This window comes from Belonocnema kinseyi, chromosome 4, assembly GCF_010883055.1.
Source record: "Belonocnema kinseyi isolate 2016_QV_RU_SX_M_011 chromosome 4, B_treatae_v1, whole genome shotgun sequence".
Classification (NCBI taxonomy): domain Eukaryota; kingdom Metazoa; phylum Arthropoda; class Insecta; order Hymenoptera; family Cynipidae; genus Belonocnema; species Belonocnema kinseyi.
The window spans coordinates 52,870,360-52,885,852 of NC_046660.1; the positions used below are offsets into that span (position 1 = coordinate 52,870,360).

General features: G+C 24.5%; 2 protein-coding genes across 4 annotated transcripts in view; one reads left to right on the forward strand and one right to left on the reverse strand.

Annotated features, from left to right (window-relative positions):
* The window catches only part of LOC117171906, a 432,989-nt gene that overhangs the window by 106,979 nt on the left and 310,517 nt on the right, over positions 1-15,493 (reverse strand). The gene's annotated exons all lie outside the window — the stretch shown is intronic.
* Positions 1-15,493, forward strand: part of LOC117171909 — a 136,070-nt gene that overhangs the window by 94,583 nt on the left and 25,994 nt on the right. For all 3 annotated transcript variants that reach the window (XM_033359559.1, XM_033359562.1, XM_033359558.1), the window contains one exon: positions 2,323-2,397. In XM_033359559.1, the coding sequence (XP_033215450.1) occupies positions 2,323-2,397 (75 nt within the window). The remainder of the gene's footprint in view (positions 1-2,322; positions 2,398-15,493) is intronic.

Sequence of the window (15,493 nt, forward strand, 5' to 3'; positions counted from 1 at the left end):
ACATAGGTTAAGCGAGGTCTATCCGGGAAGGGGTGGACTTGATATAGTCCACTTCGGTCCCATAGAGTTGAGAGCCATCAGCAAGCAATTTGCCGGAATAAGTCCCTGCTCGTGTTTATACATGTAAATCCGAGCTGGGACAGTTTTCCGGCTTAATTGCCTTCTAATGGCCTAACTAGCCTTCTAATGGCCTGACCAGCATGGCCGTGACTCTTCAAATTAAGTGCCTTCTCTCTCTCTCTCTCACTCCTCTACCTTCGCGAGGAAAGCTGACAGCGGCTGCCAACCTTGCGTTGACAAAACAATACCCTCCCGAAATTAAAAATTGAAACAAATATTTTTCTATTATTATTTCGCTTTTATTTACATTCCGGGGGAAGGACGAGCAAAGGAGATTAATTTTGTAAGAATAATAATCGCGTGCGCTATAGTGTAAATTTTATTGTAATCCAGTTTTCCTGAACTTTTATTATTTTTCTTTTGCTTTGTCGGCGTTTTTCTTTTATTTTCTAATTTTTAATGTCATTTTCCTTCGTTTTTAATTTAAGTTCTTAACATTTCGCCGTATTCTCTCATTTATAATTTAAGTATTTTTTTATTTTTCATGTCATTTCTCTTTCATCCTTTATTTAAGTTTCTTTTAACTTAGTCGTATTTTTATTTAATGTCATTTTCCTTTCATTTTTATTTAAGTTTCTTTCAACTTTTCGTCATTTTATTTTTACTTTTATTCATGTCGTTTTCCCTTCCATTTTTATTTCATGTCTCTTTTAACTCTCGTCGTTTTTATTTGTACTTTTAATCCACGTTACTTTTAATTTGCATTGTTTTATTTTATTTCATACATTTTTTACAAATCTTACCGGAACTTACGAAACGACGGCAATTTATAAAAAAACAAATTGTTTTCAATTTAACTTCTGTTGTGCATTTCAATTTTTTATGTCTTAGGATTGCTTAGTTCAGTTAAAATTTTATATTTTCGAAAGGAAAATTTAACTACGTTCTACAAATTTGATCTTTTTTACATAAATATTTAACAATTTGGTAAAAAATTAAACTGTTTGATTGAAAATTTTCTAAAAGAAATAATTTGGTAGTAAATCAAAGTATTCTATTGAAAACCTTTCGGCTTTAAAATTAAACTATTTTGTCAACAATTAATTTGTTGCGGTTGAGAATTGAACTAATTTTCATTGAAAATCCAAATAGGCGCGAAAAAATTCGTCGTTTCGGCTTAAGATTGAACTATTTGGTTAAAAAATTAACTATTTTGTTAAAAATTCATCACTTTTCCTTGAAGGTTCAACTATTTGTTCGTTGATGCAAATGTTTTCAGGAAAATTCAAATATTCTGATGAAGTTATTATTTTTTGTTAAAAATTCAGTTTTTCGGTAAAAAGTTTATACTTTTGAATTAAAACTACCATTTTTTCGTTAAAAATGTATACCTTTGGATTAAAAATTCATCTTTCCTGTTTGAAAATAAATGTTTGTTTGAAAATTCAACTGGCTATGGGAAAATTAGCCTTTTATATTAAAGATTAAGCTTCAGTAAAGTCCTTCAATAGCCCTCCCTTCTATAGCCCTTCTGAGAATTGACGCCGCGCCGCAGGTAAGTATAACAGGAGCTGGGAGCGTGCACGGGATCTGTGATTGTAACTCCGGTGCGCACTCAGGCGTGAACAAACAAAAGCGGAGCGGGCTATAATGAGTTAGTTCCCACCCACCGTCAGCCCCAAAATCGACATTATAGAGGAGTTTCACTCTATTTAGTTGAATATTAAAACTATTATGCTGAAAATTCATCACTTTTGCTAGAAATTTCAACTATTTGTTTATTAATGAAACTGTTTCGTTGAAAATTTATCACTTTTACTTTAAAATTAACAATTGATTTATTTTTGCAACTGCTTCGTCACTAATTTATTTTTTGTTGACAATTCATCTGTATTCTCCTATTATGTCCCTATTTTCGTGAAAAATCACTCTTTTTCCTATGTTTTGAAAAAAATAAGGAGCGCTGTTCAAGAGCAAAAAATAGTCAAAAATTGGTAGAGTAGTTTCTAAAAGGTTTTTCAAGCAAAACATAAAATTTTTCTCTTTGAATGAATAAAAGAAATAAAATTTTTTCATTAGATTTTGCGGAAACGTTTAAACTGTTAGGTGAAAGGTAGTTTGACCTTATTATTTTTATCAGGGATTTAAATTTAAAAATCAAACGGGTGGTAATGGGACTGAATTAGAGCTTATCTTTCATATTCCACTTCCTATCGCCATGATACACAACTCTATTAATACTTTATTTGACTGCTTGAATAGGCAAGCAATGGAGCAACTAATTTATTGTATGTTGGAGACTGCGGCACTACAGGTTGGCTTAAATCCTGATTTAAGGTGAGTATATTGTGGTATAGTTTAAATTACCATAAGAATTAAGAAATTACATAAGAAATCCATAATAGGAAACCCGATCCATATGTCGTTTGTTAGATCTGTTTATTGATAGGCATATTTATTTTATATTTATGCCTTTATTGATCCATAAACATTTTTCTGGATAGATGCAATAAGAAAATTAGAAATAACATGACTTTTAGTCAGCTATTCCAAAAAATAGATATCGATTTGAATTTCAAAAATAATTTTTCTCTAATAAATTTAATCTCTAGTTAACATATTGAATTCAAAATAAACCGTTTCAGATTTCGAGTCGAAATATATTGCACTTTCAATAAAGAAATTAAATTTTCAACCAGAAAAAGTAATCAAAATTCAAATCGATTAGAAAACTTTTGGTTGGAATAGTTGAATTTTCTACCGAAATAATAAAACTTATAAACCAAAAAGACGAACTTTGAATGAAATAGTTGAATTTTTAAGTCAAAAGCACAAGTTTTTTTTTTTTTTAATTAAAATTTTCAACTTGAGAATATTAATTTCAACAAAAAATTTAATTTTCAATAAAATAGTTCAATTTTAAGCTAAAAACGGCTAATATTTAACCTAACTTGTCAAAAAATAGTTCAATATTAAACCAAAGAGATGAGTCTTCTGATGATAAGGTTTAAGAAATTTTGTGCATTTAAAAAGATATGGCACTTTTTTCCCATTTCTCAAAAAATTCTTTTTATTACATTTCAATCAAAAAATAGATTTTTGTAAATCAGTTAATTTTCAAGCAAGTAGTTGAATTTTCTACAAAAATTGTTAAATTCTCAAACACCAAACAATAATTTTTAACAAGCCAGTTAAAATATTAACACAAAAAGATCTTTTTGGGCCCAAAAACGAATCATTTAAATTTTTAGCTAATACAATTAAATGTAATCCAAGGAAAACATTTGTTTTAAAGCAGTAGTTATTTCTTTAACCAAAGAGATCAATATTCAACTTGAAAGATTAATTTTATACCAAAAAAGGATGAATTTTCAAACAAAGAGATGATTTTCTATCCAAAGAGATAGTTTTCTACTAAAAAGGATCAATATTCAACAAAAAAGTTAACTTTCCAACCAAACACACAAATTCTGAAAAAATGTAGTTTGGTGCATTTTTAAAAATATGGGCCTCTTTTCTCATTTCTCAAAAAATTCTTTTTTTCCCATTTTCTACAAAAAAGTAAATTTTTTCTAATCAAATAATTTTCAAGTAAGTAGATAAATCTCCTACAAAAATAATTACATTTTCAACACTAAAAGATTAATTTTGACCTAAAAATGGAATAATTAAATATTCATGTAATAAATCAAATTTAATCCAAGGAAATTTTTTTACATAAGTAGTTAAATTTTCAACCAAAGAGGTAAATCTTCAACCCCAAAGATTAATTTCACACCAAAAAGGATGAATTTTTAAACAAAGAGATAATTTTTTATCAAAAAAGATAAATATTCAACCAAAAAGTTAACATTCCAACCAAACACATACATTTTTAAACAAAACGATTATTTTCTACGAAAATAGGACGAATTTTCAACAACTCAGTTAAATTGTCAATCAAAGAGATGAATTTTCATCCTGAAAATAAGAATTTTTAACCAAAAAATTAATTTTCAACCAGACAATTTAATTTTGATCAAGTAGCTAAATTGTCTACAAAAATAAATAAATTTTTAACGCAAAAATAAGAGTTTTAAAGAAAAAAGTTACAGTTTTAACACAAAGTTAAATTTTATATAAAAGTTACGAACATATAAAACATTTAGTAAATTTCCTGACAATAAATTTTAAGAAAGTTTGCGAATTCTGAAAAAGATACTCCTCTTTTCTCATTTTTAAACAAATTCTCTTTTTCCTATCCAAACCAAAAAGACGAATTTTGAATAAAATAGTTGAATTTTTAAGTCAAAAGCACAACTTTTCTTGAAAACAATTGAATTTTCAACCTAAAAATATCAATTTTCAACAAAAAATATAATTTTCAATCTAATAGTTGATATAATTTTAAACCAAAGAGATGGATGTTCAATAAAGAACTTTCCTACCAAACAGAATATTTTTTAACAAAACAGTTACATTTTTTGACACAAGAAGCCTTTCACCAAAATAATTGCATTTTAAAAAAAATCAATTATTAACCAAACAGTTGCATTTACAACCAAATAAAAATAAACATCTTTACCTAGCAATGGATAAATTGATAATTCAATTAGACAAATTTTTTTAAATAAATTTTTTTACAAAACATTTAAATTTGCATTTAAAAAGAGAAGGATCTTCAAAAACGAAGAGTTTTTCTCATAGCAGTTCAAGTTTCAGCCAAGTAGTTGAATTATTATTCAAAAAGCTCAGTTTTGTATTAAAAAAGATGAATAGTTTAATTTTTATTAAAATAATTAGATTTCCAATCGAAAATATTAATTTTTATTATTAAAGTTAAATTTCAACCAAATAGTTTAATTTTCTACGAAAAGAATTAATTTTTATTGAAAAAGAACGAATTTTTTACAAAATAATTGGATTTTCGACCCAAAAAGTTAAATTTTCTACTAAAGTGAAGAATCTTTGATAAAAAAAGCATTTGATTTCTTAACGAAATCAGATTTTAATTTTAAAATAAAAATGGTTGAATTCAACCAAAACAAATTTAATTTGTCAATAATGTGTTTAAATTTTAACTGAGTACTTTGTTTTTTAATCAAAATGATTTGAATTTTAAATGAAAAATAAGCAAATTAAAGAACAATATTAATTTATTTATAACAAAATACATCAACATTCAAGAAAATTGTTAAAATTTTAGATTTGCTACTAAATGATTAAATTTGAATAAAAGAGTTCAACTTTTAACCAAAAAGTTTTGTTTTCAATAAAAAATATACATTTTCATCAGGAAAGTTAATTTCTAGCTCGAAAATATGAATTTTAAACTAAAATGAAGAATTTTCAAACAAAAAAATTATCTTTTTTTAAATTAGTCTAAGTTCAAAAAATCAATCGATTTTCTTGCTCAAAAAAGATTTTAATTTAAAATAAAAAACAGTTAAATTCAACAGAACAGACGAATTTTTAACCAAAGAGTTTTATTCTCAATAAAAAATATAAATTGTTATCAGGAAAGTTAATTTCCAACTGGAAAATATGAATTTTGAACTAAAACGAAGAATTTACAAACAACTAAAAAATTATATTTTTTTTAATTAGTCTAAGTTCAAAAAATCAATTGATTTTCTTGCTCGAAAAAGATTTTAATTTAACATAAAAAAACAGTTGAATTCAACAGAACAGACGAATTTTTAAATAAATAATTGAATCCTAAACCGAAAGAGATTAATTTTTAACAAAGATTTCGAATTTAGGAGCAAACAAGCGAAAACATTGTTTTTTAACAAGAATGTTAATTTTCTACAAAATAATTAAATTTACAGAAAAAGGTTATTTTTGATAGAAAATTATGAATTGAAAGCAACTTTCAATAGATATAAATAAATTTTTAATAAACTTTCAACAAAATGGTTGAATCTTTAACATCAATTTTCATACAATATTAAATAGTTAATTTTTCAGTTAGAAAAATTCAATCTCAATCAAAACCAACCATATTAAGAAATATTAAATAGTAAACTTTACTTTTAAACACCAAAAAATCAATTTTCGAAAAAGTAGTTGGATGTTTAACCAAAGAAAGGAATCTTCAAATAAGCAAATGGATTCTAACAAAATTTAACTTTTCACCAAGTAGTTTAATTTTTAAGCAAAAATATACGTTTTTTACCACATAGATAAATTTAAAACACAATAAACAAATTTTCAAGCAAATAGTTTAATTGTCAACTTAAAACAAACAATTCCTAAGCAATAATAAATGAGTTAAATTTTCAGATCAAAAATAAAATCAATGTTTAGCAAATCGCTTTAACATTTTACAAAGTATTTGAACTTTCAACCAAAAAAGATGAATTCTCAATAAAAAAATTTAATGGTTGAATTCTTATTCGAACATAATCAATTTGCATTTAAAGTTCGAATACTTAAATATTCAGTAAAAATAATTATTTTTCAACAAAAAAGAGGATTTTTAACAAAGTAGTTAAATCGTTACACAAATAATAATATTTGGGTCCAAAGTTTCCGTAGCCAAAAGAGATGAATTCTAAACTTTTGAGTGAAAGATAATCAACTGTCAACAAAAAATAGTAAAATTTTCTCATTGAGTTCTGTGAATTCAAATAGCACGTATAATAGTATCGTGAAAAAATTAGGTATCTGTCTTTTAGATTTAAAAAAAAGTGACATCCGGCATTTTTTATGGACAAAATTTACGAATAAAGTTTAAAAATTACGAAAAATAATTATTTTAAAAATATTTCTTGTAATTGAATTTTTTCTTACCGTCGCTTCTTTCCCTTTTTTAAAAAAGGTTTATTGAAACAAATTATGACTTATTTTCTTAGGAAAAAAATTTCCTACAACGATCCTGCTTGTAATTTAAAAAATAAGTGAATAATCTTCGAATATATTGATTTGTTGAAGTAATATTTTTTTAATAAGAAATGTTTGAACTACTTTAGGTATTTTTTTCACTATCGCTTGTTATCCATTTCTAAAAAAATCGTCGAATTTTAATCAATGAAGGATTATTTTTTCGAGGAAAAAATTTTATCAAACTGTATTATTTATATTTTTCAAAGTAAATCTTTTGTGGGTGAAATAGTCAAAACAATTTTTTTGTTTTCAAATAAAATATTTTTTTCATCAAATAACTATATTTTAAGATTATTCACTTATTTTCAAAATCATAAATTCTTAGTCATCGATTTTCTAAATCTTTTGACTTGTTTATAAAAATCATTTCCAATTTTCACAAAAATCTTAAGAACAGTTTTTAAATGTCACAAAAAGAACACCTTTCAAAATCTGTAAAGAGCTTAACAATTGTAATAAAGAATCTTCTAAAATGTTTAATTTGTTGTACATTTTATTAAAAATCATTTTATATTTTGAAATTTCTCTGTCTTGAAATCTTCTAAAATTCTAAAGAAGCTTCAAAATTTCCTGTTGGAAATCTTGAAAAATGTACATTTCTTTTTAAATTCACATTATTTTTATTTTAAAATGTTTGAAACCTTTTCACGTTTTAAATTATTTTTGGAATTATTTCAAAATGTTTAAAAATTTTGTTTGATGATTGAAATTTTGGAAATCTTTCAAAAATTTTAAAACAGACAATTTTTCTAATTCGATTGAAACCTTTCATATTCCTTAAGGAGCTTCTTCATTTTTTTTTAATTTTTAAAAATCTACATTTTGGTTGAATTTTGTATAAATCTTTTTAAGTTGACAATTCTGCCTGAAATTTTTCAAAAATTATGGAAAAACTTGCCTTCCCGATCCTTTTATTTACAATTTTAAAAAACTTTCGAAATACTTTTAAACAATTTCTTCAAATTAATTTTTCCAAATAAAAACTCGTTTAAATTTTTCTAGGAATCTTGAGAAAAAATGCTAATTCTCCTGAAAACTTTAATAGTTCTCAATAATCTTCTGAATTTTATCTTAAACATCTTTAAAAATTGACACTTCGTTTAAAATTTGTCAAAATCTTTTTAAGTTTGAGGTTAATTTTTTAATTTTTTCAAAACCTTTAAATATCTATTCAGACTACTCAATTTTGTTTTAATTCATCATTCTTAATTCCTATTTATAAATGAATATGCAATACTTGCATTTACGAATAAAAATAGACCGAACTCGTTGAAACAATTTTTGTTAAGAAAAAGTTTTTTAAACGATAGTTTAAAAATTTTTTTCACTAAAACTGTTTTTTTTTTTTTGTTTTAAAGTGGCATCATCAGTAATATTAATTTAATTTCAAAAATCATTGAAAATTATTTCTGGTGCCTCAACTACTTTAGGCGAAGAAGAAAAACAAGAAAAAGGAAAAGTTTCTCGAAAACAGAGTCAATAAAAAGAATTATCTTAAAAAGGGTAAAAGAGGGGAATAGGGTAAAATATCCGAAGTCTGCATTAATCTGGGCGTAGGAAATCCGTTCAATGTGATGGAGTCAATTTTTATTTTTATTTTAGGTCAAAAGAATGAAAAAATTTTATCGACACATTTGCATTATCGCAAGAGCAAGCAAGCAAGGAAATTCCGATAAGAAATACTATTTCGAACGCGTAGCACTTACATTGACACTTTCACTACAACAGATGACCTTAAAGAACAAACAAGCAACATCGCATTTGGCACATTAACAACAAATTATTTCACACTCTTTTCTCTCTTTACTCTAATTATCTCTAATTTATTTTCTATTACGGCAAGCTGTATTGCCAATTTTACATACGTGATACTCTCTGAGGAGTTCTCCTAATCGACAATTCAGATAGCAAATGCTAAAATTAGCACAAGTTGTTTGAATTATTCTAAAAGTATCATTGAAGTTCACCCAAAGAAAAGTTTCTTCACTTCTTATAAATCTGCTGTAAATCGAAAAACTTGTTCTTCAATAAAAAAACGGGTTTCTGCAGTTTTCCTCTCCCCTGGCCAAACATCCAGAAAAATGCGAGTAATTTTAATAAATTTGGATGTAGCCGCGGGTTATCACTGGTTCTGATTAATAGAAATTCATGCAGTGATTCTAAGCCCACCTTGAGTGAGAGAAAAATTTTCACACAAAAATAATAATACTAATAAGCCAAAAAGATTAGTTTTCCAAAAAATAATTAATATATCAACACAATACTTTAACTTTTTACTAAATTAGTCGAGTTTTATACTAGCGAAATACCAATTTTTTACGAGAATTTTCAACAAAGTACATGAACGGTCAAACAAAAAGTTATATTTTGGAATTAAAAACAAAAGTTTTTGATCAAAGAAGGAACTATTAAATTTAGAGGTAAAAATTAATTTCACACAAAAAAAAGCAAATAAGCCTAGTTCAATTCAATCAAAAAGACGAATTTTCTACAACATTGTTCGAATGCTTAACTAAATAGATAGACTCAACAAGCAAAATTAATTTTTTATGGAAATAATCGAAGTTTTAACAAAACAGTTTGGTTTTTAAGCTAGAGAGTTAAATTTAAAAAAAAACAGTTTAATCTTGAAGAAAGAAAAAACAATTTAAACAAATGTTAATTTCCTATCATGAAAGATCAATGTTTAACGAAATAATTAAATCCTCAACCGAAAAATGTAGTCGTTTAATTTTTAGTTTAAAAAACTAATGTTTAACAAAAGAAGAAAACCAGTTTGCAAAGAGTTGAATTCAACTGTTAATAATACTTTTTCCTATTCAATTTTTTTTGGTTAAACGTTCAATTTTTATAACAAAATCGTAATGTCGAATAAAAGTTTCTCTCTGATTTAATTAAGTTTAATAACTTGAAGCGTTCTAACTCGGCTAAATATAATTGAAATGAGTTCATAATTATGGAACTTATTTAAAAGACTATGAAGATGCGTAAGAAGAATTCATGGAAAAGTTAAAAATCGCTTATTGTTTAATAATATTTAATTGCAAAGTTATCGACTGAGCTCAATTTGAAATTAAATATTATGAAACAATAAGAAATTTTAAGCTTTTACATTAATTCTTAGACATCGCTATAGTATTTTGAATAAGTCCTATAAATATCAACTCATTTTAATAATATTTAGTCGAGTTAGAACGTTTTAAATTTTAAAACTTAATTAAATTAGAGAGAAACTTTTACTCGATATCACGCTCTTGTTATTAAAAATAAAAGTTTGACAAAAAAATTCGAATAGGAAAAAGTTTTATTTCCTCATTATCTACATTTCTACTTTTTTTTTAAATTGATTTTGAACATTTTCAATTTTTGAGACACGTGGGCAATTATTTTACTCGTGTTCCAGCGTCGGGCTGTTTCTTTCACTCGGCGGCTCAATTATCGAATATATATATTAATTTTTAAATAAAAATTCGAATTTTTTACTAAAGTACAATTTTCTTCACCAAAATTTCAATTGTCAATAAAAAATTTAATTATTAAACAAATAATTTAATTTTATACCAAATGGTTAAATCCTCAATTTTTAACTTCTAAAGGAAAAATGTCAACCAAACATGAAATAGTTAAACTTTCAGATGAAAATTTAATCATCAATTGGAAAAATGCCAATAAAATAGTTCAATTAGTAAAAAAATGGCTTAACTTTTAACCCAAAAGTAAAAATTTTTTGTTTTAATTTTTTTTATAAATTAGTTTAATTTTCGAACAAAATATTAATCCTCAATAAAATAGTTTATTTTTATACAATTTTTTCCAAATTTTTATAACTTAAAAGACTAACTTTCTATTATACGACTGAATTTCCTACCCAAAAATATTAATTTTTTTTCGAAAATGTTAATTAAGACGAAATAATGAAATTAAGTAAATCCGCTAAAATGATGAATCTTGAACCAAAAAATTGGATTTTTAACAAAGTACTGCAACTTTAAACCAATTAATTTGGTATGTTATGGTCTTGACCAGATAAAATGTATTAAAGAATAAGATGTTAAACGTTTTTCGTATACTAGTCTAAAATCAATATTTTTTATCAGTGCTTTGTATTTCTAAATTATGAAAAAATGGCTCTTAAGTTCGGCTGAAATCCGAACCCAGGTAGACAGAAAACAACGAATATCAAATCATTCAAACCAAACAGTTTACTTTTTAACTAAACATGATTAATTTTAACTCGAAATATATAACAGTCAACATTACAGCAAAAACAGATCTTAATTTTAAATCAGAATACGTTTACGTTAACCATAAAAGAGAAATTTTCAACAAAATAGTTTAATTTTACACTGAGAAAGATAAGGTTTTTATTTAAATAAGGTATATTAAAATTTACATCTAAAAAACTGATTTCAAACAAACAGGATTAATTTTTTACTCAACTAGACAAATTTATAATAAAATAGTTCATTTTTCAAGGTAGGAAATTTAATGTTTTTGACACCATTTGATTATCAAACCGAAATAGACAGAAACTTTGATTAAATTAATTAGGTTCAATCTTTATTGGTAGAAAATTCAGTTTTTTTTTTAATATAGATTTAAAAAAAAAGTTATTTCGCCATATCTCAGATATTTGGTCGCATCTTCGAGAATTTCCCCATTGGAAAAGCTCTCACGACGTACGATAAATACTAATATCGCTTTTACATTTCTTAAAAAAATTATTCATTTTGTTTTTAAGAAGAGTTTTTTTCAAATTTGAAATTTAAGAGAATTGTACTGGATGCAATTTTTTGCGTCTTCAAAACACGTGGGCGACTTAAAAAGTTTAAAAAACGGTCAAATTGTTTATGTGAAGAAATCTTTTTTCAGTTAGCAATATAACTCTACCGTAAGTTAAAAAGATATTCATTTTTGCAGAACATCTCCATTGACAACACCCATTTTTTAAGCAATTAGTTGAATTTTTCACTAAAAATATGATTTTTCAACAAAATAGTTGCATTTCCAACCACGTAAATTAATAATTAAAATTAGACGGCCCCTAGACAGTTAGGTTAATCTTCCGGTCAAGTTAATCTTTGAATTCTATTAAAATTCTCGAATCGAAAAAATTTTTACATACTATTATACAAAACTTGAAAAGGAAACAAATTTTTCTTTCGAATTATTGCTGAATAGCAAAAGAAACAATTTCCTAAATTTAAAAAAAAATCCTGGGTGTAGCTAAAAGTAAATTCATACATTTCTTTATTTATATATAAATTTTATTTTATCTCTTTTAAAAACTTTTTCATGTTTGTCTTTATAACGCTTCAATTTCTCAACACTGACATAAGAAAAAGAAACAGGAAAAAAGTGACAAATTTGTCATGATGAAGTACTGTTTGCAAAAAGAAGATAAATATTCATATTGGAATTTGCCTTCTTGTATAATCATTTAGTGATGCTGTAATCATGATGTTATAAACAAGCTGTTAATATTATGATGACGTCTACATTTTCCTCATTTTTTTCTCAGAAATTTTGTTTTATTGTTTTCTGCTTTAATCTTTGATCCAGAAAGAAATGTTTTTTTACAAAAAATAAATAGATATGCTGAAAATTTTTCTTCTTTTAATTCAGAGTGGTAATTGAAATAAAAAAATTAAAGCACTCAAGTGGGACTTTTTTAAAATTTGAAAGTTTTTAAATCGAAGTTTATATCATTTTTAATTTAGAATTTTATTAGTTATACGCTAAATTATTCACACACATAAAATGGAAGCTTTTAAACTTTTAAATTAATTAATTTTGAAATTGATTACCGTTAAACTACTAAATTTTGAATTTCATACATTTATAAATTGAATGGCTCAAAGATTTCTGGTTGAAAAATATAAATCCAGCTTATTAGTGTGAATATCCTGAATTATAAAATAAGCTAATAAAATTCGAATTTATTTTAATTAAATAGTTTAAAAGAAATTTTAGGTTAGAAAATGGAAGACTGAAAAATCCCGAAACATATAATTCCCGATACTGTAAAAGACACGAATAATAAAATGTTGGAATTGGAAAATCATAAACTTATCAAGAAAAAAAAGTGTCTAATTATAAAATGTCCGAACTCCCCAACTTAAACGGAACGACTGAAAATTCCTGAAAAATAAAATTTCCAAATAACAAAATTTCCGAATTGGAAAACTCTTGAATAATGAAATTCTCGAACAGTTTATGATGTTCCGCGAATTTAAAAATTCTCGAACCGTTTTTTATTATTAACGAATTTGAAAATTCTCGTATAATAAAATTTTCGACAAAAATTTGGCGTTTCTAAAATTATTATTTGAATTAAAAATAACATTAACTTAAAGAAATATATTTTCGGATTATAATTTTTTCATTTATTTTAATTTTAAATTTAAACAATAATCTTAGAAACTTTAAGAATTAAAAATAATGTTTTTCATTCAAAAACATTTCAATATGGTATTTTTAATAAATAAATAATATTTATAAAACAAATTTGTAATTTTCTAAATTTGGGAATCTTTTAGTTCGGATATTTTACAATTTGGCAATTTGCTATCCGGAAATTTATTATTCATACATTTTTCCAGTTATGTGTAGAATATGGTTATTCTGGAATTTTATAATTTTACATTCGTCCCACTTACACAATTGAAAAGTTTTGGTATAAATACTATTTATTTATTAAAAATACAATAATAAAATATTTTTAAAAACATTATTCATAATGTTTAAGGCTTATGAAATTATTGATTGAATTTTACATAACAATAATTAAAAATATATATATTTTGGCAGAATTCTTTTTCCGATTACTGTTATTTGTAATTTAAACAATAATTTTGAAAACTTTTAACTTGAAAGATATGTTAATACAAGTATCTGATTATCGTATTTTTAATAAATTCATAAAAAATCGAATATTTCCTATTTCAAATAGTTTATACCGCGGCAATTCGGAAATTTTATTATTCGAAAAAATTATTATTCAGGAAATGTTCAAATTCGAGAATGTTATTATTCGAAAATTTTCCAATTCAGTAATATGTAATATTCTAAGCAGTTTTGAAATTTTATTATTAGAGAATTTTCTAATTTGGAAATTTTATTTATCTTTACGAATTCTTAAAATGTTTAGAACTTTTTATTCGAAATCTTCCCAAATTTACATTTTGCTCCACAATTTTCTACATTCTTTTTGGAAATTTTTGAAAATCATGCAAACCCCTTTTCGAATTTTGCTGTTAATAAATTTTCCAGAACAAAAATTATTTTAAATTTCCCCAGGATTCTTAAAAAAAGTTTCAGCTTTCAAAATTCTTAAACAGCTTCTTTGTTCTTAATATTCTGGAATAAATATTTTGTTTACAATTTTTTGAAATCTTTTTAAGTTTTGAATTATTTTAATATATTATCAAAGATTATAGATCCATACTCCAATTCTTTATGAAATTCCTTAAAATTCTACAGTTTCACTGTCTCAAAACTTTTTTAAACCATTGAAAAATTTCAAAATTTAATTTCAAAATCTTCCAAATCTGGAGTTTCTTTTAGATTTTTTGAATTTTCCAAGTTTAAATTAGAACTTTGAAATCAAAAGGATTTCAGGGTTTTGTTTTCAAACAATTCATTTTCAGATTGTTTAGTTTTGTGTATTTGATTTTAAATTGCTTATTTTTACAAAACAGCCAAAAATTTTTGAATATTTAAAAAAACTTGTTTCGAATAAAAAATTTCAAATTAAATAGGTTAAAAAAAAAATCGTTTTGTAAAATCATTTAAGACTTAATTTCTAATATTCGAACTAAATTTTAGTTTTTAAAACAAATTAAATAATTATTGATTGTAGTCAATGAAATTAAAACGATTTTAAATAAAAAAATTTCAATTTGAAAAGCATTTTATTTTCAATTCTTCAACTCTTCAAAACTGCTTTTTAAAATAAGGACCTAAAATTTATCGCATTTATTTGTTAAAAAAATAATAATAATAATTTTCAAGATTTCAATCGACTGGGCAGATTTTTCTCCTAAAAATTTGTAAAATTTCGGGTTAAAAATTAATTCACTCTCATTCCCTGGTTCTTCTCGGTCTCATAAGTCAAATTTTAAGTCTCAAATCGCAGTGACCATTCTGCAATTATAAATTCATTTTTGCAGTCGGTTCAATATATTTTTTAACAGTAATTTAAGTTTTTTCGACTACAATTCATTAGCTTCTTCGATAGGTGATTATCCATTTTTGAAGAGCCAAGGGGTCTCCATGCATTGATAACGTCGCGATATAGTTGAAAGATAAAAATTATTGTTTTTGCAAGAAGCATAATTTTAAACTAAAAATGATCAATTTTTAACAAATAATGAAATAAAGTTAATTTTTATTTAAAAAACCTAATTTAAAACTAAATAAATCGAATTTTTAACAAAATAGTTAAACCTTTAACCAATAAAATGAATGTCAAAGAAAGATTCAAATTTCAACCAAAAATGATCAATTTTGAACTAAATGGATAAAAAATAATAATTTCATTCGAAACCAACATTTTTTTAGCGTT